This window comes from Diabrotica undecimpunctata, chromosome 9, assembly GCF_040954645.1.
Source record: "Diabrotica undecimpunctata isolate CICGRU chromosome 9, icDiaUnde3, whole genome shotgun sequence".
NCBI classification, from domain to species: Eukaryota; Metazoa; Arthropoda; class Insecta; order Coleoptera; family Chrysomelidae; genus Diabrotica; species Diabrotica undecimpunctata.
The window spans coordinates 104,959,071-104,986,301 of NC_092811.1; the positions used below are offsets into that span (position 1 = coordinate 104,959,071).

The window sequence follows — 27,231 nt, forward strand, 5'->3', positions numbered from 1 at the left end:
CGTCTTTGCCCAGAGCTTACAGGGTTGCCGTCTGAGCAAATTAAAACTTCTGGCTAAGATTTTACATTGAATATAATATTTATTAGAATAAATCTTCCTAATAATGAAAATTCTAATGTAGCAATTAATAGTCGCCTTACATTTCAAGAACTTTTAAACTTTAAAGTTTCTTGTCCTGGACCCGATGATATCCCAACCATATTTCTGAAACTCCTTCCGGAATCAGCCAAATATCATTCATTTACTTAATATATTTAATTTCATATGGATGCAACAGCATTTTTCTTCAATTTGGACTAATTTCTACGTCGCACCTCTTTTAAAAGACAAAAATCACGATATAGTGTGGAATCATACAGGCTAATCTTAATTACTTGTTCCAAGTAAAACCTTAGAGAAAAAATTATTAATAGTTATTTAACCAACAAGTGTAATAATAAGGGCGATTAACAATTGAGATATTTTGAGCTCGCTCCGCTCACGCGTTAATGTTTGAGATTGTTAATCGCCATTTTAATTCATAAGTCCGTTACAAAACTTTTCCGTCGACCGTACTTTTCAGAAATAAAGATATCTTAGTATAAATTTTTATTTACTTAACGATAAACAACAATTTTTTCAGCTTTCATTAACTTTATTCAAAGTTTAATTTTCCTTAGTGGTAGTTTTATTATTGTAAACATTAATATTCGAAATGGTACAATTACTGAAATTAAAGGAAGGTACTGATAAATGATTATCTGCTGTATAGCATTTTGACAAATTTATATTTAAGTCTTCTTGGACCTAAATTATGTGATAGAAGAAGAAGCGGTGGTGCTGAAGGAAGTACTTTGACAAGGTGTAGTGGTATTTTGTCCCAAGAGTTTTTCAGCCGTCTAAAGTTTATTCTGCATATAATTATCTATATAATCTTCTGCTACAGCAGTCGATTTCCAGCCACCTAGTCTTTTAATAGCTGAAAAGTCTGCACCACTGTCACACAGTATTGAGGCAGAGGAACGTCTAAAACAATGCCCAGTGTAGAGATGCGGGTGCTCTAATTTTAAGAATTTAGCAATAACGGAAGGAATTTTGGAAAACGTATTTATGCCAACTGGCTGTGTGGAACATTTATTTTTATAAAAAATGAAAAATCGTTTATATGGTGTGTGTGTGCCGATCTTAAAGAAATATAATTTTTGATCGCATTGAGAATGGTATTTGCTTCGTTATCTACTATGGTAAATATTCTATCTGTGTGTGTTTTTGATACTTTTATTCTGACAAGAAACTTTAACCCCACGTCTTGAACGTTATTTGTTTCTAATTTCAATAGTTCGTCCTTTCTTAACGCACCAGCCACTCCGAAAATCAATGCAACCTACAAAATGAAATGTTATGAAATACGAGTATTAAATATATAAACTTAATTTACTGGTTTACCTTTATCATTAGAAATATGTTGTTAGGAGCATCAGAGATGACTTTCTAGACTTGTTCTTTTTTAAGTGTTTTTGATTTCTTTGGTACATAACCTGTTCTTTTTTTTAGATAAACATAATTAACTTATTATATTTAGATATATCAATGGTTGATTTTAAACTTAAAGGCCCGTTTTCACACTACGTCTTATTGTACGTTTTGTGGGTCATATAAAGGCCTGTTTTCACACTACGTCTTATTGTACGTTTTGTGTGTTATATAAGACGTACGACAAAATGTACGTTTTGTCCAGTGTATACACACTACGTTTTTCCTTCCGTTTTCTAACTCATTTCTAATTTAGAGTCTTGAGTTGTGTGAAGTTTGTTAGTGTTTTTTTTTTTATTATGAAGAAAACACGGCTGCTTTCTTTTATTTTTTCAACTATAAAGATACTACGACTGAGGAAAAAGGGGATGAAGAGGGATAAGACAAGATGGTCAAGAGAGTGGGCTTCTAAAAAGAAGCCAGTATTCCCACGTCTCGTTACTAAAAGAGGCGAACCAGATGACTGGCGCAATTATTTGCGAATGGACACCTCAGCCTATTGTCAATTGCTAGAGTTGGTAACACCATACATATTGAAATGAGACACCTCATGAGAAAAGCCATTACACCCCATGAAAGACTCACAGCAACTCTCAGATATCTTACAACAGGACGCAGCGTCAAGGACTTGGAGTTCACAATCATAATATCTAAACCAGCGTTAAGCCAAATAATTCCTGAAACCTGTAATGCAATCTACTTGGTTTTAAAACATAACTACTTAAAAATCTGACATTATTATCCTTTTTTTGGGAAAAATGAAACGAACTGCAGTGGAACTAGTCGTCAAATAAGTCAAGATCGGACGACTTGTCTGAACATGTATTTTCACGTAACGTTTTATCCTATCAGATCTCGCAAAACTATGCTTCTCCCATCATTTCTACGATCTGACCTTGGATTTCATTTCGATTCGACAAGACGTACGTTTTGCTGTTTAATGCCACGTTTTATTGTATAGGATTTGTCCTATCCAACAAAACGTACAATAAGACGTAGCGTGAAAACCGGCCTTTAAACGTACGACAAAATGTACGTTTTGTCCAGTGTATACACACTACGTTTTTCCTTCCGTTTTCTACCTCAATTCTAATTCAGAGTCTTGAGTTGTGTGAAGTTTGTTTAGTGATTTTTATTATGGATGAAACACGGCTGCTTTCTTTTATTTTTTCAACCATAACGATACTATGACTGAGGAAAAAGGGGATAAGGAGGGAAAAGACAAGATGGTCAGGAGAGTAGGATTCTAAAAAGAAGCCAGTATTCCTACGTCTCGTTACTAAAAGAACTGAGAGGCGAACCACATGACTGGCGCAATGATTTGCGAATGGACACCTCAGCCTATTGTTAATTGCTAGAGTTGGTAACACCATACATATTAAAATAAGACACCTCATGAGAAAAGCCATTACACCCCATGAAAGACTCACAGCAACTCTCAGATATCTTACAACAGGATGGAGCGTCAAGGACTTGGAGTTTGGAAAATTTCGTGAAAATTAAAAGTGAATATTTGTTTTGAAATTTGAATTATTTCGATTAAGGGTGACTTGCTGTTAAAAAAAAATAAACATGTGGCTAGAAATTATGCACCGTTTTGCCGGAAAATCGTAAAAACTGTAGACCATTGGATTTTTATCAAATTTCGTTAATCGGCTATGTTGGCGTCAGTTTTGGTCCAATAGTCAAGCGAATGGACATTTTCTACATAAAATTGGTCGCACATTCTTCTGTCATACTCGGAATTTTCCTACATCTAACTATTCGTGTGAAAAATTTCCACTTGGATGTATGTATTCGCTGAAAATTTCGAGAAAATTAAAAGTGTATATTTTGTTTGAAATTGGACTTATTTCGATTAAGGGTGACTTGCTGATTAAAAAAATCTAAACATGTGGCTAAAAATTATGCACCGTTTTGCCGGAAAATCGAAAAACCTCTAGATTTTTGAATTCGATTTTTTCTCTTTTCCGGCAAACTGGGGTTAAGGGATCAGAAAAAAACACATGTTTGGAATAAGCTGGACCAAGTGCATGTGCCAAAACATTAAACAATTTTTATTTTTTGTAAAATTTGGAAAAATTTTTCCAAGGGGGTACCCTTGGATTTTTATCAAATTTGGTTAATCGGCTATATTGGCGTCAATTTTGGTCCGAGAGTCAAGCGAATGGACATTTCCTACATCAAATTGGCCGCTCGTTCTTCTGCCATACGCAGAATTTTTCTACATCTAACGGTTCGTGAGACAAATTTCCACTTAGATGTCTGTATTTGCTGAAAATTTCGTGAAAATTAAAAGTAAATATTTTGTTTGAAATTTGAATTATTTCGATTAAAGGTGAATTGCTGTTAAAAAAAATAAACATGTGGCTAAAAATTATGCACCGTTTTGCCGGAAAATCGAAAAAACTGTAGACCATTGGATTTTTATCAAATTTCGTTAATCGGCTATGTTGGCGTCAATTTTGGTTTAAGAGTCAAGCGAATGGACATTTTCTACATAAAATTGGACGCTCGTTCTTCTGCCGTACTCAGAATTTTCCCAGATATAACGGTTCGTGAGAAAAATTTCCACTTGGATGTATGTATTCGCTGAAAATTTCGTGAAAATTAAAAGTAAATATTTTGTTTGAAATTTGAATTATTTCGATTAAGGGTGACTTGCTGATTAAAAAAACCTAAACACGTGGCCAGAAATTATGCACCGCTGTGCCGGAAAATCGAAAAAACTGTAGACCATTGGATTTTTATCAAATTTCGTTAATCGGCTATATTGGCGTCAATTTTGGTCCGAGAGTTAAGCGAATGGATATTTCCTACATAAAATTGGCCGCTCGTTCTTCTGCCATACTCAGAATTTTCCTACATCTAACTGTTCATGAGAAAAATTTCCACTTGGATGTATGTATTCGCTGAAAATTTCAAAAAAATTAAAAGTGAATATTTTGTTTGAAATTTGAATTATTTCGATTAAGGGGTGACTTGCTGATTAAAAAAATCTAAACATGTGGCTAAAAATTATGCACCGTTTTGCCGGAAAATCGAAAAAACTGTAGACCATTAAATTTTTATCAAATTTCGTTAATCGGCTATATTGGCGTCAATTTTGGTCCGAGAGTCAAGCGAATGGACATTTGCTACATCAATTTGGCCGCTCGTTCTTCTGCCATGCGCAGAATTTTTCTACATCTAACGGTTCGTGAGACAAATTTCCACTTGGATGTCTGTATTTGCTGAAAATTTCGTGAAAATTAAAAGTAAATATTTTGTTTGAAATTTGAATTATTTTGATTAAGGGTGACTTGCTGTTAAAAAAAAATAAACATGTGGCTTAAAATTATGCACTGTTTTGCCGGAAAATCGAAAAAACTGTAGACCATTGGATTTTTATCAAATTTCGTTAATCGGCTATGTTGGCGTCAATTTTGGTTCGAGAGTCAAGCGAATGGACATTTTCTACATAAAATTGGACGTTCGTTTTTCTGTCATACTCAGAATTTTCCCACATCTAACGGTTCGTGAGAAAAATTTCCACTTGGATGTATGTATTCGCTGAAAATTTCGAGAAAATTAAAAGTGTATATTTTGTTTGAAATTTGAATTATTTCGATTAAGAGGTGACTTGCTGATTAAAAAAATCTAAACATGTGGCTAAAAGTTATGCACTGTTTTGCCGGAAAATCGAAAAAACTGTAGATTTTTTATTTCGATTTTTCCTCTTTTCCGGTAAACTGGGGTTAAGAGATCAGAAAAAAACACATGTTTGGAATAAGCTGGACCAAGTGCATGTACCAAAACATTAAACAAATTTTTTTTTTGTAAATTTTGGAAAAATTTTTCCAAGGGGGTACCCTTGGATTTTTATCAAATTTGGTTAATTGGCTATATTGGCGTCAATTTTGGCCGAGAGTCAAGCGAATGGATATTTCCTACATAAAATTGGCCGCTCGTTCTTCTGCTATACTCAGAATTTTCCTACATCTAACTGTTCGTGAGAAAAATTTCCACTTGGATGTATGTATTCGCTGAAAATTTCGAGAAAATTAAAGGTGTATATTTTGTTTTAAATTTGAATTATTTCGATTAAGAGGTGACTTGCTGATTAAAAAAATCAAAACATGTGGCTAAAAATATGCACCGTTTTGTCGGAAAATCGAAAAAACTGTAGATTTTTTAATTCGATTTTTCGTCTTTTCTGGCAAACTGGGGTTAAGGGATCAGAAAAAAAAACACATGTTTGGAATTCGCTGGACCAAGTGCACGTACCAAAACATTAAACAAAATTTTTTTTTTTGTAAAATTTGGAACAAATTTTCCAAGGGGGCACCCTTGGATTTTTATCAAATTTGGTTAATCGGCTATATTGGCGTCAATTTTGGTCCGAGAGTCAAGCGAATAGACATTTCCTACATAAAATTGGCCGCTCGTTCTTGATAGTAAGGGGGAACTAAAAACACATGAAAGAGAACTCACCCCATCAACCCCCTAGGTCCCACTCACCACAACCAAGAAAGTTTAAATTGTGATACATCATTGAAAAGACTATAAAAAATACTACCCAATGGTATAAATAATAATTATACAGGGTGAAGCAATAATTGTGAAACTTTGGCTGAAATGGTAAATTTAATGAGGTTTTTGTTGATTCTGTTGATAACCCTGTATAATTATTGTTTATTAATTATACAGGGTGTTAATCTCAGCAGTCTTACTATGACTTTTGTATTTGTAATGCTATCTCCCTGACTATAATGTGTCTTCGGATTTTTTTTTTGTTAAATAAAAACTTAATTTGCCGTTTTTGCAAAACAAGGTTGAAAACATATGTTTTTTGGGTTCTGTCAGATTCAATAATTTTTGGTTTATTTGAGAATTTTAAATGTCATTAGTTTTCATCATTTGTACGATTGGTACTGTCATTCAGGTGAAGTTATCACGATGGTTTACAGTATACCGGAACGCGTATATCCTGAGATCATTTTCATATTTTCCTCCCAGAACCAGTGTTATTTACGAACAGCTCAAATAATTCATAAAATGCATCCGGACAAAAATGTAAGTCACGTGTACGTCCGCAATTTAATTAAAAAATTTAGAGCAACGGGACCAGTGCAAAATAAAAAAAGTGATGCCCCAAGATTACTGAATGAAGCATCGCAAATTGAGGTCCTTGAAATGTTGATGCAATAGAGCCTACTGCATCAACATGTTAAGTAACTGCAATGACAGGACTTTTACATGAGTTGTTAGAACGGTGTTGTAATTATAAGTTTCACCCGTACAAAACACAAATTCTTCAAGAACTAGGCGATGATGATCCAGACCGACGAATTGAGTTCTGTGAACTTATGACTAAAAGAATTCGGAAAGAGTACTTTTATGCTGAATGGAAATGTAAATAAACACTTACTTTACTTTTTCTTGTCTGGATCTAACTACAGTTTTTCTGACCAATATCGGGCTACGTCTACACCCTTCGTATTTACGAGCCATAAATCATCGAGGGTGTACTGTGATGAGCAAAGTCTGCATACTCTCAGGTGCTCCACGTTCTGTATTTCCCCATATTCACAAAGTGCGTCGCTATCTGTCTTGATGTCCCATTTAATGAGGTTCTGTTTTACAGGAGCAACACCTGTGCGTATGCGATTGAGTGTCCGCCAGGTTCTCCAGTCCAGGTTCATTCCATTAGGTCGTTCTGGATGTAGAAGGAACAGTTCGGGTGGTTCGACGCTGACATTTCTCATAAACCTTTTTCTTGATTTAAGTCGGCTGTGCTTTGATTTAAGTAGCTACTCGGTAGTTCAGAGTCTTTCTCAGGTTTCAGAAGGGCTACTACTTTTGATTTACGCCACAGTTTTGGAATCTGGTAGGTAGATGTAAAGCGACAGATGTTAAATAGATCGAGCACCCATTGTCTCGCTTTTTGCCTGAGTTGTTTTATCTGCTCTGTTAGGATTTCGTCCACCCCAGGTGATTTGCCATTTTTCATACAGTTAATACCATTTTTGAGCTCTTCGATGGTAAATGGGTTTCCTAAGATAGTTGTTTTCTTGTCTTGAGTTTTTATAATCTTTGGCGTTTTGCAATGATTGTTTGTTTTGCCATTTAGAAGCAGTTGGTGGGCTATCTGATTTGGCGTTATTGCACATAGCTCTTTCATTCATGTGGGATCACCATTAAGTTTTTTGATCATATTCCAAGCCTGCTTACTAGTGTGCGCCATATCCATTTTACTTAAAGTCTCGCTCCACCGTTGTTGTCTGGAGGCACTTAGTGTTTGCTGCAGTCTCTCCCCTATCTCTGCCGTAAATTCGCTAAATTGGTCTTTACTCTATACTACGTTGTACTTTGTCATAATGTCTTTTGCTTTATCGTTCAGACCAGATATGTAATGTTAACATCCTCTGGGTTTTACAAGTTTGATGAACGCGTCATAGTTTTTGGGGATCGGGACTATATTTTCCACTTGTGTTTTCAATTCATCAGCAAATTTTTCCCAGTTCGCTTTTTTGAAATTAAACCTTAGTTTGAAAGGGATTTTGGGAGCTTTTATAGCGCTGTATACGATTATAAACGGTTGTAAATAAACAAAACTGTAGGTACTGGAATAATGCAAACCCGCATCAATACAGAGAAGGTCACACTCAATATCCTGAAAAACTGAACTTTTGAAAATCCTGAAACCTGAAAACACCATCGAACCTTTAATTGTCCATAAATTAGAGAATCAAAGAAACGATTAAGGCAACCTAGCTCTAGATGAAGATTTGCTGCACTTCCAACAAGATGGAGCACTTCCTCACTATGCAGTTCCAGCTATGCACTGGTTTGATACTAATTATCCGAACAAATGGATTGGAAAGAGAGGTCCTATTAAGTGGCCATCGAGGTCTCCATACTTACCGCTACCTGACTTTTTTCTATGGGGTTACCTCAAGTCAGTTGTTTATAAAACTCAACCTGTGTCACTTGGGAAATTGCAAGTAAGAATTAAGCAGGCATGTCGCGCTATTACTAGAACAACATTTGCCAAAGTTTGTACAGAATTTGAAAATAGGTTGTATTGTTGTTAAAAAACCAATGAAACCTATTTTGAACATTTACTTAATTGACATTTTTAACAAATTTGTAGTTCAACAGAAACCTCATTAAATTTTCCATTTAAGCCAAAGTTTTAGAATTATTGCTTCACCCTGTATAATTATTATTTATACCATTGAATAGCAGTTTTTATAGTCTTTTTAATGATGTATCACAAGTAGGGCCTAGTAGCCTAGTAGTATGTGGGGCCTAGGGGGTTGATGGGGATGAGTTCTCTTTCATGTCTTTTTAGTTCCCCCTTACTATCCTAGAAACGGTTTCAAGCATTTTTTATTAGCTTTTGTTAGTGAGATATAGCCCTTTGTAATTTTTAAAATTGGCACACTGTATGGAGCCTACACTCAAGCAAAAATTAATATATTGACTGCGGTAGGAGAGACAGAAACTACATTTGTGCTTGTAGAAATTGTAGATGTACATGTACCGATATGTATTTAATAACTGATTACAAGGTATAATACTGATATTCACTGTGTGCAAGTTCTGAAGAGCGACACCTAGTGGCATAAATCAGCGAAGGTGTTAGCACTATTAATATTTTAGTCTTATATTAGCTGAAAATAGAGTGACTTAAACTTATTTATTTAATACAATAATTATTTTAATATATATTAATAATTAACTGTAAAAATTCAACCATATTTTTTACGTTTAGCTTTCATTATTTGACACTTAAGATTGAGGTTATGAGGTTATTAAAAGTATCGTTATAGTAAATAAAATTAATTATTAAATTGCAGTATTGCTATTAATATGGATGCAATAATAAAAACTGGATTCCAGAAAATAAATTATAAAATACCTTTTCAACCAACTGTCATATCCATTGTAAAATACAATTAATAATTACATATCATATCAATATTTTGGAGCTACATTAACGCCAGAATTTATAATGACAACCTAAAGTATACTTTAACTAATCTTCATTTTAGACTAAAATGCATAAAAAGTTTTTATAAATTTTGTATATTTTTGTTATTTTCACGAATAGGTATACTTAGTAGCCTGCATTCTTGCACTAGTCCAAAGCAACTAAACTAGTCGCCAGAATAAAACTTCTTAAAATAACATATTAGAACTTTAACCCTGATTAAGTATGGACTAACATCTAAAATTTACTTTGAAGAACTTATTATTAAATAAAAATATTTAACGAAAAACATCACTGTCATTTAATAATATCTTTCTTACCTTATCTGGCGTATTGTTATCTCTAGGAGAACGTGATGGGGGAGAACAGTTGCCGAGTGAAGGTACTCCTAATTCGTATATATTCAACATATGGGCAGCTTGTGCGTGTACCATAAGATCCCATGCGTTTTGAAAAGCGTCTTTACATTGAACACATAACAGAGATGCTGAAGTGTTTGCATCATCTGGCGATTCTGAAACACAAGAATACGAATATATACATTATTGTAGATTATTTTACAGAAAACATGTGTATCTGTCTTTTCTCTCTAAGAGCCTGTCTCGGATAATGCAGAAACGAAGACAAATATTGTTTGTTGTATAACGGAATATATTTATTTTTCAAGTTTGCAACTATATCAACAATGCATTTATTGAAAATTAATTGACATATTTTAAATACGATTGAGTAAAACCTTTAACACTACTTTTATAGAGAAGCCCACTCTATGTTTTCCTCGTGATACGACTCTCATTTTATTTTTAACAAAAAAAAAATAATATAATGTTAGACTAGACACACAATCCTGAAAATAGTAAAAGCAAATTAGACAAGCATTAACAGATTTAGGGCAAATGGTGCGAAAACGCACCATTTTTTGTAGAATGTTTTATTGGCAATACATTAATTTTTAAAAATCTTTCTATTTTGTGAGCAACCAGAAGGTATAAGTGTAACTAAATTTAATTTTGATTAATTTCCAAACTCATTTCTGCTTTACAAAACTATTTTCTAAATATCAGACATTTTCAACTTTATTTTTATTGAATATTTTGTGGTCAAATAAATTAAGTCTTAATTTTTTTAACATATTTGTACGTTAATTGTTTAAAAAAAAGTTTTTTGAGTCATCAAATCTCAGGTTTGAAAATAACGGTTCAATAACGAACTATTGGCGGAAGTCGACTTCGAATCCTGTCTGGTCAGGAATTTCAAGGTGACGCACACAGATATTTTACTGCGCACACGTGACTCTCGTTTGATGGGATATTTCTTAATTATATGTATTAGAAAGAAGGGTATTCTGGTATTCAGTTTTGTTATAATCTAGGAGTGGGAGGTCGTGTAGTGTTGTATACAATATGCGGATTTGGCAAAATAGCCCTGAAAGGGCTCTAACTTTATTGGAATTAGAAGCCGAATTGAAGAATCTCAGTGATAGTGAGGATGGTTTCACAGAAATATCTATAATACTTCCAGACAGTGACGAATTTACAGATGAAGAAATTATTGATGATGATGTAATAGGTAATCTATTCACTATTTTTTAGTTTCATATTATCTATTACATTATTGTATGTGACAATGAGATTCGAGAGATTGCCGGTACATTTGAGATTTCTGCTAAAGATACCGTTCTTCCGGAAACTTCCACAAGTAAATCTGAACTTGGCGTTTTGTAGAGTTTTCTACTAAGGATTCATTCGACGTCAAACCAACAACAAGCAAATCAAATAAAAAACGTAAAGTATGTAGTGTGAAAACTCCAAAATAATCTACAAAAACTGATCCGATACTTTCAACAGCAGCACAATCACATGCAATTGAAAAAGGATAGCAATTGAGAATCGTGTCGCTGGAAAAACCCCTTACAAAAATGTTCCCAACTCTTCCTCGATGAATCTTATGGTTAATTTGACCATAAAATATGAATACAAAATACAGAATATCACACCTTGCCACAAATAGATATGTACTGGAGCAAGGACAAAAATAAGAACGTGACATTCATTAGGAAATAAATTTCGGCGTATTGAAAAGTATATTCACGTAAGTAATAATATGGTGTTACACAAAAATGATAAATTTGCAAAACTTCGCCGCCTTTTTGGCAGTCTGCAAAAATGTTTAAAAAGGGAAAACCTGTGCATTTTGGGTAAAAGTTATGGTGCCTCTGTTCATCTGATAGATACATATTCCAGTTTATTTCCTTCGGTGGTGCTAGCACAACAAAATCAGATTTATGTTTAGGTGCTGGTGTAGTATTATGAAGTATTGTAAAAACTCCCTGTAACCACAGGGTATTTTTTGACATTTTGATATTTTTTTATTTTATAAGCTGTTAACAATATTAAAAGAAAAGGGCATTTATGCAACTGGCATAATAGGAGAAAACAGGCTTGATATGTGTCCACTTCTTTTTCTTGCAGAACCGTCTCCTATCGGAGGTTGGCTACCATCACAGCAATCTTTACTTTGTTGGCTGCAGCTCTGAACAACTGTATTGAACTGCACCCATACCACTCCCTTAAATTTCGCAACCAGGAAATCCTCTTTCTCTTTCCCGAGATTTTTTATTGGATTATAAGTCTAAGCAGAGAGTCCTTTTCTCCTCTCATTATGTGGCCCAGATATTCCAGTTTTTTCGTTTGTATTGTTTTTTATGACTTCGCATTCCTTCCCCATCTTCAGCAGAACATCTTGATTTGTTACTCTTTCTGTCCATGGTATTTTCCACATTCTCCTGTAACACCACATCTTGAATGCCTCAATGTTTTTGATGTTTATATTTTTCAGTGTCCAGGCTTCCATGCCGTACAGCAGAACGGAGAAAACATAGCACCTTAACATTCTCGTTCTTAAGTTTATATTTATGTCCCGGCTGCATAGGAACTTTTTCATTTTGACAAACGATTGTCTCGCTATCTCTATTCGCCTCTTGATTTTTTTTCTGGTCATTAGTATCAGTGAAGCAAACCCCTAAATATTTGTAGGACGTAACTCTTTCAACTGGCTGATTATTTATGGTTAAATTCACATTGGTGTATAGCTTCTTTGTTAGAATCATAAATTTAGTCTCTTTGATGTTCAGTTTTAGACCATACTTTTTGGTATGAGTGTTTATGTTTTCCATCAAAAACTGTAAATTTGCTAGGTTATCTGTTACTATTAGCGTGTTATCAGCGTATCGTATATTGTTAATTAACTCTTCGTTAATGTTGATACCAATGTTTTGCGCTAGGAGCCCTTCCTGACATATTGTTTCGCTATATATATTAAATAATAGTGGAGAAAGCACACAACCCTGACGCATACCTCGACGAATCTCAATTTCTTCGGTTAACTCATTATCAACTTTGATTTTTGCTGTTTGTCCCCAGTACAACCTGGATATGATGTTAATGTCGCGACTGTCGATGTTTTTGCTTCTTAGGATTTTATAAAGCTTTTGGTGTCTGACTTTATCGAAGGCCCTCTCAAAATCTATGAAACCTACCTATGTGTCCACTGGAAACATCTAAAATTATTTCTAAAAAAGATAAAGGGTAGTTCGACTTCGTTTTTGATAAAGAAGCTGAAGTGTCTGTAGTTAGATGAAATGACAACTCAGTCGTAATAGTAATCTACAATAACTTTCCGGTCCATCCCATAGGTTTTGCAAAGAGGTACGATTGCAAGCTGCACAAAGAAGTAAATATACTTATGCCGAATGTTATCCAATAAAACAATAGATGTATGAGCGGCGTTGACTGAATGAGAGTGAAGAAGATGAAAACTCAACTGTACCGTTGACAGTAAACATGGATGGATCGTCGAAAAATAACTTACCAGATGAAACTTGAGAAGATAAGATAGGCCATTTGGTAATAAAATTGTGTATTTAATTTTTTGCTAAAGGTTCTAAAACGAACCATTTTTTGTTGTAACCCCTGTCAGTATTAAAGTGTTAAACAACTTTACCAATGTTTAAATTTTATTTAGTAGTATTTTTTTGCTTGACGATTAATGAGTTAAGTGACCTCGACAAAAGGTAAAACGTAAGATGACAATGGATAGAAGGGTGCAGGGTTTATCTTTACAAATTAGAGATTAGCAACCACATGTAGTTTATATATAAAAATAATAAAAAAAGAGGTTTTAATCAAATAAAAGACAGATATCGAGCACAGTTTATTTATTAAATCTTGCCCAAGTACTTTCGCTCCTAGAGCATCTTTAGGGGCATTTCGTTAAATTTTTGCTGTCAAACAACATCTGAAAAATGTCATAAACATTAAATGATACATTAACAGAACACGACGCAAGGAAAAACAATTTAAAAATTTAAAAAAACGACGAAGCTACATATTGGGTGTGAAAAAAGAAGTAAAAAAGAAGGTTTACAATAGTATAACAATACCATAAGCTAGTGAAAACTGAATACTTATCAAGACACAGGAAACATATATAAAGATAAGAGCATTAGAAATAAACCATATTAGGAAAATAGCAGGCCAGATTGAGTAGGACAGAGTGTGAAACATATGAATTGGTTTGGTCACGTGGCAAAAATAAATCAAATCTGAGTGGTAAAGAGAATAATCGACGAAAAGAAGAAGAGACAGGTCAAGAAAGAAATGGCTGAAGAAATTAAAGAATATTGAAGAGAAAGAGAAAAAAAACCATAAACAATCTGAAGAAATTAGCAAATAATGTAAAAAAGTGACAAAGATTGATAAATGATAAACCGAAATTTCATGCCTCGGTACTCCGACACCTAAAATTATAAGGGAAGCTGACAAAGAAGAAGAAGAAAAAGAAGTTGTTTAGTAATAAATGACAAGGGACTGTAAAAGAAGAAACTTAATATGCAGCTATTAGTAAGTTCCTGTTTCACAATCAGTGGTAAATTAAAGGGGTTAAGTAACCTTTACCAACAGAATAACTAAGAGAGTTTATTTTCAGGTTACACAGGATGTCTTATTAAGGTTATCTAAGGTTTCGCATTCAGTTTTTTGGTATTGTTGGAAAATTATGGACAATATTATAGTATATATTAGGTTTATTATGGAAAATGATCAAATTATATTACGTTTTTATGGACACTGATCAGCATAGATATTTGAAGTAACTGCCAACATTCATATATTTCTGATGTGCTGTCGAAAATTAAATTTCTGCAGAAGCTCTTGCAATATATGAGGCCTTACTTTATGCAACAGAAAGTAATTCGGACCATATAGTGATATTATCAGATTCTTTATCAGTTTTGACCTCTATTGGGAAACCGGGATTGCCAAATACAGTTGCCCTTATATTTACAAAATTAAAGATATCAAACAAAAGTTAGTAACAAGGGGCAAAAATGTACTCTTTGTTTGGATTAAAGCACATATAGGTTTGGAAAATAATGAACATATAGACCAATTAGCAAGAGAAAGTATTTTGTCTGTTGGAGAAACTTCGTATAAAATCACGGCTTGCGACTTTCTGGCTTCCTTAAAATTAAGATTATACCAAAGGTGGGATAATATATGGAAGGAATATTCCATTGTTAGCCCAAATAGATACAATCCTCTTCAAACAGATATTCCTAAAACTCCTTGGTATAAGTTTTTTAATGTACCTAGAAAATATGTTATCACGATCATAAGACTGAGATTTGGACATGCTTGTTACCCCAAACATTTATTTAAACTTAAGATTTTAGATAATGATCAATGTGAATTTTGTACAGAAGAAGGAAACCTAGATCATATATTTTTCAGTTGCCCCAGAAATACTATAATTTTATCCAGGTTAATAAATAATTTACATAAACACAATATATTAGCGCCTTGGAACCTTCAGTACTTATTATCACTAGACTCGAGAGCAATGTATGATTGCTTAGTTATGTGTTTAAAAGATAGTAAAATAACCATGTAAATAATTATGCATTAGTTAATAACTTAACCTTTGTTTTTAACCCAATTGTTAAATCCATTTCTTACCGTAGCTTAGTGTTGTATGTTTAAAAAATAATGCCTTGATGGCCCCTAGGCGAGAAGAAAGTTACTCTGTTTACCTGTTTAATGTTTTGTATTTATTTTAATATAAACTCAGACAACCATTTCTACCATGTTGAGTCTGGCTGAATGACTAAAAGTCTATGCAGAAAAAACCACAAAATCACCCAGTTATAATTTTTTAGTGTCTCATTTCCTAGATACTACTAGATATATTCTAGTAGAAATATGTCAACACATGCAAAACAAAAATGTGCAGAGTACTCTGTATAATAAAATTGGGAAACTTTACACAATTTAAAACAAAAAACTGTTTATTTTTAGGTTACAGAGGATATTCTATTAAGGTTATCTAAGGTTTCGCATTCAGTTTTTTGGTATTGTTGGAACATTATGGACAATATACAGGGTGAGTCATGAGGAACTTTACATACTACCATATGTAGAGTCCTTCAGGGAGCATATCATGTGGCCACTAAAAAAATGTCAACTCCTCTTCTTTATTAATTAACAGGGTGATTTGTGTAATTGACCATTTATTTCATTTTACTGTAGTGTTTATACGGCTCATTTGATTTTTTTAATTTTTGCATGATACAGTACACTACTATCAAGCATTCGACTGGTATTAGCTAAACTACAAAATTCCAGGAGTGGCTTTGGAAAAATTAATTTAGGGATTCGTATTAAATATTACACCCTGTATATATTTTTTTTTAAAATGCAATAAGTGATTTTTAAACTACATAAATAGCCAATGAAAACGACATATGCGACAATGTTGTCGCACTTTTATTAAATTTTTAGTGAACGATCAAATCTTACCAAAAATAGAACAACCATAATGAAGTATCAAATTATAAGGTAATTAATTTAAACAAATGTTATAAATTTCAAACATTTTAATGAAATGATAAACTGAGTCACTGCACAACAAAAAACAGTAACTACGAACAATAACGAAGAACAATTTAAAAAAAAAACTAAAAATATGTACATAGTTATGATAAACCCATAAATTAGAACTGGAAAAGATACAATAATAGTAACAAAATAAAAATAATTCAAAATAGATTTTCGAAATGGAACCCTGCAGCCTGTACACATTTTTGTTGCCGAATTGTTAATTGACGTATTGAATTACAGATACTCTGGGGATCGTTTCTAATAGTATTACAACAATGTATAATTCTATCAATTAATTGTTGTCGGTTATTAATATTCACTGCGTAAACTAGTTGCTTCAATCGTCCCCAAATATGGTAATCAACGGGATTGAAATCAGGGGATCTTGAAGGCCACGAAATAGGACCTGCACGTCCTATCCACCTGTTGCCATAAACATTATTGAGATGTTGTCTCACTGCCAGTAAAAAGTGTGGGGGTGCCCCATCATGCTGAAAATACATCCCTCGGATAGCAACGTTCGCGTTGGCAAGCAAATTCGGCAAAATATTTTGTAGAAAGTTCAAATAGACCTGCCCTGTTAAAGGACCATCAAAAAAGTGAGGACCTACTAATTGGTTATTTATGACACCAATCCACACGTTAACCGAAAACCTTAACTGAGAACGACGTTCTCGAATAGCATGGGGATTTTCTTCTGCCCACACATGTGAATTTTGTGAATTATTTATCCCGTCTCTGGTAAATTGGGCTTCATCTGTAAATAGTGTCCTGTATAGCGTTGGTCGATTATTGTTAATCTATCTACAAAATTCCAACCTATCGATCTCATCTCCAGCATGTAGTTGCTGAACCATTTGAATGTGATATGGGTATAGATTATTTTTTTGTAAGACTCTACTTACTTTTGATTGAGTAACATTGAGTTCTCGACTTACTTGTCTAGTGCTTATTGTAGGGTTCATAGTAACGGCGTCCATAATGTCATCTTCCTGCGCTTCATCTACATGTCGCTCTGTTGTTCCACTAGGAAAAGTGCCATTTTCTCGCAAATAATTAAAAACTGACCCAAATGTTGGATGACTGGGAGTTCGACGATTAGGAAATCTTCTGCGATATTCTCTACTAGCGGCCCTACCATTCCCATTACAGAATCCATAAACAAATATTATGTCTGCATATTCTGTGGTCGAAAACTGATGTGGCATTTTGAACGAAAGTAACAAAAGCTCTACCAAAACTAACACAATGTACTTAACGTAGATATGACAGAAGAAATATGTATTCTTGTACACATAAATAACAATTGATAATGACAATAATGACAATGGGTATAAAATATCAAGAAACGTCAAACGGTCAACGCCAACCTTCATTTTAAACTTTTTTAGATTTATTTTTATTTAGTACAGTTGATGCAATGTATTATTATTTGACATAAAATTTTAATCATTAACAATCAACAAAAACTAACACATACAAGAGGTTTGACTTTTTAATCAATTTAATTTATTATTTATCGAAAATAATGCCCCAATACGATCTATGAGTAAAAATTTAAAATTGAAAAACAATTGATTCTATCGTAGAGATAATACAAAGTGACAGTAAAGATGTTAATTTTCTACGTATTAGATTATGTTGTAGGAACTCATTTTAATTAAAATGTTCGAAATTTATAACATTTGTTTAAATTAATACCTTATAATTTGATACTTCATTATGGTTGTTCTATTTTTGGTAAGATTTGATCGTTCACTAAAAATTTAATAAAAGTGCGACAACATTGTCGCATATGTCGATTTCATTGGCTATTTATGTAGTTTGAAAATCTCTTATTGCATTTTAAAAAAAAATTATACAGGGTGTAATATTTAATACGAATCCCTAAATTAATTTTTCCAAAGCCAGTCCTGGAATTTTTTAGTTTAGCTAATACCAGTCGAATGCTTGACAGTAGTGTACTGTATCATGCAAAAATTAAAAAAAACAAATGAGCCGTATATACACTACAATAAAATGAAATAAATGGTCAATTACACAAATCACCATGTTAATTAATAAAGAAGAGGAGTTGACATTTTTTAGTGGCCACATGATATGCTCCCTGAGGGACTCTACATATGGTAGAAGTATGTAAAGTTCCTCATGACTCACCCTGTAGTATATATTAGGTTTATTATGGAAAATGATCAACCTATATTACGTTTTTATGAATACTGATCAGTATAGATATTTTAAATTACTGCCAACATTCACATATTTGTGATGTGCTGTCGAAAATTAAATTTCTGACTTCCACCAACCAATTCGTCAAAGATTTTTGCTTAGACGAGTAAATATGCTGTGGAATGCTACTTTTAGATTTGTCATATCGCTCTTATATCTTTAGCATCGTCTGTTTTGCCTTGCAATTTATAGAAGGAACAGATTAAAACTAAGATCTGAATTTTGGTTTCGTCAATAGAATTCTTCGCATTTCTACTTTTGAGATTAAATAAAAAATTATGTTTTTGATAATTTGTTAAAGCTGTACATAAAGTATCATGAGGTATTCTGAGGTTATTTATTAACGAAATAATCGTGCTTCGCAATTCGAAAAACACTCTTATGTAAGAGTAATGACTTTCGAATAAAAATAACATAAAACCCTAGGAAACGAGGTATATTCTGGGCACCATCTAGCTCAAGGATCGTCGCCGTTATAATATTCGTATTCGGCAACCACAAAATCCCCCAGTTATACCTTTTTAGTACCTCATTTCCTCGCCTATAAATTTTACTGATATATACTAGATATATTCTAGTAGAAATATGTCAACACATGCAAAACAAAAATGCAGAGTACTCTGTGAAACTTTACACAATTAAAAACAAAATATAAGCAAAAGGCAATTAAAGCTACAAGATCTTTTATCAAAGATGGGTTAAATAGGCAGATAAGGGAAATCTAACAGTTATAATGGATAAAACTTAGAAACCAACCTCACACCAAACTGCCAACGACAAACAGGATATACAGATCTTTATTGAAATTGAAATTTAAATAATATTTGTCACACTACCAAAGAACTTTATTATAGCAAGGTCTTGCTTTTTTTTCTATTTCTTGGGCGTTAACCTGTTACAGATAGCATAATGTCATAATTATATTTGTTAATATTTTCTATTTACTTCCGCTTTCTTCTGTTTTCTGTCACTATTACACATTTTGGGGGCGAAATACACATGATTGCAAAAACTTTGCCTTATATCTTGTGAGACTTGCATGAGTTGCTTGAGTTTTTTAACATTTAATCTTTCCTTATATGGTAAGCTTATTATAACCAGCCCTATAAAAATTGTGCCTGCTATTTTTTCCCTTACTTGCCATCTTAGATTTTTCTCTATGTTTAATTGTATAGTATTGACTCAATTGTTCTTCGAACCATTGATAGGATTTTAAGCATTCGTCTCCAATGAAATATTTCGTAGCCCTTATACCAATTGAGAATCCAGCATTTAGCAACATATAGGAAAACAGGGAAAACTAAGCTCTCTATGAGTCTAATTTCAATGTCATCAGCTATTTGGTGGCTTTTCTTTGATATAAACTCGTCTATAAACTAAGAGATCATTCATTATTTTTTCTCAGTTAGCGATAATAGTTATATCATCTGCAGATCTCAAGTTGCATATATTTCTTGCGCTCGTACTTCTATCGTTATTCTATTTTTCAATGGCCTTTCGCAAAATACGCAATTTTCGCCAGAATATATACCTTCAAAAATTATAGTCAGTATACTCATCTTTATGAAATATCGAAAATATACAAAACGAATACATTTTTTTATTAGTTCGTCTTCTCCAATTTACCTCTACTACTTTTTAACAAACATTCTGCGTTTGTAAGAAAGTATCTTTCTTTCCCATGCTTCCAATCTGTTCTGTATGGTTTTGTTCATAGTCCATATCTCAGCAGCGTATAGAATTTTGGGTCTTATTATAGTTTTGTATACTCTTATTTTTGTATTACGAGATATATCTTTGGCCTTAATTATTTTGCTCATAGCTCCAGCACATATGTTGCTTTTGGTCAGTCCCAGGTTGATTTCAGTTTCTTTCTTACATGTTTGATTAATAAGAGTACCTTAGTACATATATTCATCCACCTTCTCGCAACTAATCCATCCTCTACCTCCAATTTAAAGGAGCCCCTGGTGTTTATTTTTTTTGCTCGAGGTTTCCATGTACTTGGATTTATGAATATTAACTTTCAGTCTCATTTTAGAACTTTTTCGAATCAGGCTTTTTGCTATACTTGCTATTTCTTTTCCATGTATTGCAATGAGAACCACATCATCAACGTATGGTAAACATTGGTGTTTTTGTATAAAATAGTGAAGGACCTATTTATCCCACAATCCTTTACAGTTTTTTCTGGAACTATATTGAATATTATGCTAGATAAGCGGTTTCCTTGGCCAACACTTTTTTTCACTTCGAATTCTTCTGAGACTATACCGTTGCATTTCAAAGCAGAAATGGTTTGTCTTATGGTCATTTTTACCAATCTTACTATTTTTTCTGGCATTTTCTTGGCAACGTTTCTATTAATTTGTTTCTGTCTATTGGATTGTAGGCGGCTTTGTAATCAATGAAAAGTACTTGTGCTGAAATATTGTATTCATAGCAATTGATCTGGATTTGTTAAAGCATAAACATTTTCTCGGTTGTTGATCTTTCCTTGCGAATTCTCCCTGGTATTCTCCTACAAAATACCAGGGAGGATTTTGAGAATTTTTCTTGTGAGCTTCGGTATTTCTTCTATTACTATTTGAGGTTTAGGAACATTATAATTTTCTTCAATAGTTACTTTTTCATTTAGCATCTTTTAAAAATATTCTTTACACCTTTCACATATTTAGTATTCATCGACTATCAGATTTCCTTGCTTATCTTTCATTCGTCATTCATTCTTGATACCCAGTTTTAATGGGTTTTACCTCTTTGTAAAAAATTTTTATTCCATTTTTCTTGTAATTTTGTTCAATACGTTTTACTTCATCTTCCACATACTTTCTTTTCTGCGTTCTTAGGATTTTCTTTACTTTTTTCGTAGTTCGATATACCTTACTAAGTCGTCTTGTTTTTGCGATCGCAAACTTTGTAATGCCAAATCTGATCTTTTTTTTTTAAATCTGTTCTACATTCGTATTCGAACCAGTGGTTTTTGTAAATCATTTTGTTCTTTGACGTTGCTTCCTTTATAGTGTTTATCATTTTCAAGAACTTTTGTGGTATGTTACCTACAGTAGCATTTTCCTCTGTTTTCATTCTCTCAGGCATATCTGTGTCTGTGTCTTGTCTAAGTATCTGTTTTCGACGTAAGTTTCATGCTCATTTATCCTGAAACATGGTTTCCTGTCTTACGGTTTCTCCCACATAAAAATTGTTGCATTCATATGATATCCTATAGTTGCTGTTCTTTGACCTTTCTTGTGTGTTGCTATTTCCTATCCTTTTGAATTTTTCTGATAAACTTTGTTATCATCTTAAATCCCTTCTTGTGAACCTTTCTGGTCCGCTTATGATGTACAATTTGTACAATATGTATACACACATATGGCTCTACAATCTTGTGAAGAGATCTTAAAACGTCAAATAAAAATTATAAAGTGTAATTTTTATTACAACAAATTGTGGCTTTATCTCTTATAAAAATAATATTTCTATGGGGATCTATCGAGTTATCACAGGAGCTGTGAAGTTATTACAATGAAAAAAATTAAATGGATCAAGAAAAATAAAGTTTTTGATAAATATTTCTTAGAAATCTTTATTTAAACAATAAATAATTGTACGTAAAACCTTATTTTTCATAAACATCTTCTTTTTTATCAATCTTTTTTTCGTCCACGGTAGCAACATTTCTGTTCCCGTCTGCAGGTGCAAAAATAAGTTTAACTCCTTTAATGCATTTTTTAAATTTTAAAAGGTACAAATAAATTCTTTCAACAACCAACATTTTATGTTAAATAAATAAAACATATTAAAAGTTAAGAGATAAAATAAAATAAGCAATAACTACATTTTCTAATTACGGCAAAGAACTAATCCTCCTATTTAAAATACACAGAAAGCTACTTTCGTAAATACATTTCTGCAAGACAACAAACTAACGAGAAACAAGCGAGACTTACTGGATTTATTTGAATCGCATTTGCAGGTGAAACGCAATTTACAGTAAGTTTTTTTGTGTTCGAGGAGTTCCTGGAGTTCGGAGAAGAGTTCCCTGCAGTTGCCGCATATCAATATATCTTGATTGCCTGAAACAAGTAAAAAGTGTTTTCAAACTTGCATTACTTAAACAAAATAACGAAGGGAAGTTTTAAAGCTAAGTATATAGTTAAAATGAATACAAAATGCCTACTTTATCTTTAAAATTTTGAGGTTTTAAGGCTATACAATATTATATAACTATAAATAAAGTTTAGAGGGTGTGCGTTTATTTTAGAAACAATAGTAACCTAATAAACTAAATAAGATAAACTACAATAAATTTATAAAAAAATAAATTATAAAGAATAAAAAAATATTTTCTTTAAACTTTGTTTACTTCAATAGATGAATTTTATAGATTCTTATGTTCTAAATCCAAACCTTCTTCTTCATCTTCTTTCTGTGTAGATTTGACTCTGTCTATTTTTAATGTGTCTCCAGTATCGGTCCATCGTTTTCGTGGTCTTCCTACTGATTGTCTTCTTATCGGGGAACCGTCTCTTGCCGTCTTTACTACTCTATTTGTTGTCATTCGACTTATATGATCGTTCCATTCTACTCTTCTATTTTTTACCCAGTACTTGATGTTGTCCACCGTATCCTTTCTAGTCAAAGGTGGCAACGATATCTCTTAGAGTTCTGAGAGTCAAAAGGCTCAGAACAATGTGACTTTACTAGGCAATCGTAGTTCACTACGATTGTCGCACGAGCTCTTATCTCCGTTGAGATTATCGGTTTACGGTTGGATCGATCCTTGCTAGTAGACCAGATCTTTAGACGGACGAACATGGGTAATATAATCTTTTCGATGTTGAAAATTGTCTGTAAACGACTTACGTACCTGGCAGGGTGTTGTACCTGGTAGAGCAGTTTTCACGCTGCAATCTATTGAGCCTCATTAGTCATTTGCATTTAGGTCTTATATCTATACTTCTAGCTCTCTCCCATAGTGTCTTACCATCGATTTTTTTAGGATTTTTCATCTCTGCTGTTTCCAATATTTTTTTATCCTCTCTGTGTTAGGTCGTGTTTCTGCCGCGTATGTCATTATTGGTTTGATGACTTTTGTAAATTCTGCTTTTCGTTTTTTTTTTCAGATATTTCTATTTCTCCAAATTAGGGCAACCTGTGTCTCTGTTTCCTGTATTCATGTAATTTTTGCTAAATTTTTTGGTGGTTATACATACTAAATTGGTGCAGCCTAAATTGTAAATCATCTTCACTTTGAGAGAGTAGTATTTCGTCTGCATAGCAGATTATTTTAAGTTGTTGGGAGGACGCATTTGGTATCCTTTTTTAGTTCTTACTTTTGTATTATTTCATCCATGATCAGGTTAAACTAGAGAACCTAATCTTATCCCATTATCAGCTTCAATTCGGTCAGTTGATTTTTCTTCTACTTTCCCTTTTATTGTGTGATTCTGGTAGATATTTTAGATCGTTTTGGTTATTCCTAAAAATACCTTGCGTACAATATGTGGATAATGTCCTTTAATTTTACCCTGTCAAGTGCCTTCTTCTGAACAAATATGATTTTTCTTGCAGTTGTCTAATTATAAATATATTATCGGTACATGATTTTTGAAACATTACAATGCAAAACACTACGATTTTCATATGCACAAAAAAATTAAAGAGGTACAGAACACCAGAAAAAAATGCAATACAGACATAGTTCTAGACACTGAAGATCAGATTTCGACTACCATTGAAGATAAGTTACGAATATGGAAAGAATATATGCAAGAATTATTCGAAGATAAAGCACGAAGTCCGACTGAAATAAACAATCCCTACGGCCCAGAAATAACAAACGAAGAAGTTACTATGGCCATCAAGCGAATTCAAGATGGGAAATCACCAGGATACGATTAGGTGCATGGTGAAATTTTAAAGCTATTAGAGGCACACCAAATCACAGCTCTTTCGAAGCTATTCAACTTCATCTACAAGACTGATTATTTATCAAAAGACTGGCTACTATCAATATTCATTCCAGTTTTTAAAAAAGCCAACGCAAGAAAATGTAAAGAACATTGATTAATTAGTTTGATGAGCCAAGAACTTAAAGTACTCCTTACTATCATTCACTCGCGCAAATACACCAAATTAGAAGAACACATGAGTGAAGTTCAATTTGGATTCAGAGCAGGACTCGAAACGAGGAAAGCACTTTTTAGTTTGCAAGTTTTAATACAGAGAGCCAGGGATGTCAACTGTGATGTGTATGTATATTTTATTGATTTCGAGAAGGCATTTGATAAAGTCCCACATGGGAAACTAATCGATATCCTAAAAACATCAGGATGGTAAAAATATAAGATTGATCTCAAAGCTTTAAAGGATGATTTATAACGTTGTAGAAACATGTAACAAATACGGCCTAAAACTAAATTGCAAGAAGACAAAAATAATAATCATTGGTAAGAACACCAACATAAACGTCCAAATTACAATAGGCGATACACCGTTAGAAAGAGTGGAAAAAGTATGCTATTTGGGCTGCAATATTAAGGATACTTGGGATCACAGCTACGAAATAACAACTTGTATTGAAAAAGCCAGAAGCTCTTTTAGCAGCCTTAGGAAGAATTCTCTGCAACCTATCTTTAAGTATCAATGTACGCATAAGAATTCTTAGATGTTACGTCTTTAGTGTCCTCCTCTATGGAGTAAGAAAGCTGGAGCCTTACAGAAGATGGCCTTTAGTGTCCTCCTCTATGGAGTAGATAGCTGAAGCCTTACGATTAGAGTAAGTCTCAGGTGATCTCATATCTACACCACACAAGTAATATAACTATTCTCCAGAGGCTAAGAAAAGACAAAGAAATTATTAACACCGTAAAGAACAGCAAATTGGCTTACTTCGGCCTCATCATGCGTAATAATAAATACCAACTTTTACAGTTGATTCTACAAGGCAAGATTAAGAGTAAGAGAGGCCCTGGACGTAGGCGTATATTCTGGTTGGCTAATATCAACAAGTGGACTGGTATAACGTCAACTGATTTATTTCGAGCTGCTGTGAATAGAATAAGATGGGTCAATGTGGTCGTCAACATGTCAAGAAGCTAGGCACATTTAGAAAACATTTCTGCATGAAAGCATGCAGAAATGTTTTAAAACATTGTAACAAGATTTAAGTATGAAAACCTATGGGCTGACCAAAACTGGGCGACTTTAATATCATTTTCTTCGCCAGCAGATGATCTTTCAATTTACAGGGTGCTGAACATTGTAAGCAGCTGTCTAAATGTTAAATGGTTTCTGGTTCTCCGCATTTGCATAAGGTGGGCAGTTCACCGAGTTACTTCCGTCTAGCCAGATTATTTTAAGTATAGCTCACTCTACTTCTTAGTTTATTATTGCTTTCATACCTTCCAGTTCAGATCTACGTCAGGTGGTGTTGCATTTGTGTGAAAACTTCATTATGGTAGGTGGAGCTACTTATTCTTCCACATAGCTTCTTATGTATCTTATGAAATCGTGCTAAGTCAAAAATTCTTTCTCAATTTTAGTTGTAGCCTTTTTGGTAGCTAATGTCCGTATAGTAGATATGCCTCATTATTTTTCATCTTCAAAGTCGCAGCAGTACGTATAATTCTCGGAGGGACTATATCGGCTAAATCTTAAAGCTTATCTATTGGGATTGGTCCTAGGCATCCCATAGTTATTCTGCAGGTCTCGTTTAATTATATATCATTATATATCCACTTGATTAGCGTGTTCAGATTTTTACCAAACCAGGTAAATATATTCTGCTACAGAGCAAAAAGAGCCCATGGTTAAATGCGCTTTGTATGTAAGAGTACGGTTTAGGGTAACTCTCAGGTATTTGTGGTAAAAAATGTGTCCCATTTCTACTGCCCCCACACCTAGCAACTATGATTTCTTTACGCCTCTCTACTTAAATTTTCCTGTTTTTTTTCTTGGTTTTCTTTATAAATTTTCCATGCAACCATCTTGAGGGAATGTTTTGTGGTTCCAAAATCCTTCGCGTATACCGCCAATACAAGATTATTAGCATATAAGGAGGATGAAATCATCAAAACCGTTAACGAATGAAAAGGAAACAGAATGGGAAACAAAGAAATCAAAATACTCTGTTACGCAGACGACGCAATATTGATAGCCCAAGATGAAGATCGTCTGCAAAGACTGGTTCACAGATTTAACATAAGTGAAAAAGAATTTAATATGACAATCGCATCTTAGAAAACTAAAAAAATAGTAGTCAGCAAAGAACCAACCAGATGTAAAATAGAAATTGATGGCATCAGTATTGAACAAGTAATGAAAATAAAATACCTGGGAGTTACACTGTCTAGCTGTGGAGACCCGGACAAAGAACTGAGAGATCAAGTACAAAAAGCAAATAGACTGTCACGATGCCTTAATAACACTATATGGCAAAACAGACACATCAACACTAAGATGAAGTTAACAATTTATAAAGCCAGTGTAAGACCAATAATGGCATACGCCTCAGAAACAAGACCCGACACAGCCACAATGCAAAGGCTAATGGAAACGGCAGAGATGAGA

General features: G+C 33.4%; 1 protein-coding gene across 1 annotated transcript in view; it reads right to left on the reverse strand.

Moving 5' to 3' along the window:
- Positions 1–27,231, reverse strand: part of LOC140450374 (uncharacterized) — a 1,628,978-nt gene that overhangs the window by 145,495 nt on the left and 1,456,252 nt on the right. The window contains exons 8-9 of the mRNA XM_072543970.1: positions 22,608–22,733; positions 9,811–10,004 (exon numbers count right to left, since the gene is read on the reverse strand). Of these exons, the coding sequence (XP_072400071.1) occupies positions 9,811–10,004; positions 22,608–22,733 (320 nt within the window). The remainder of the gene's footprint in view (positions 1–9,810; positions 10,005–22,607; positions 22,734–27,231) is intronic.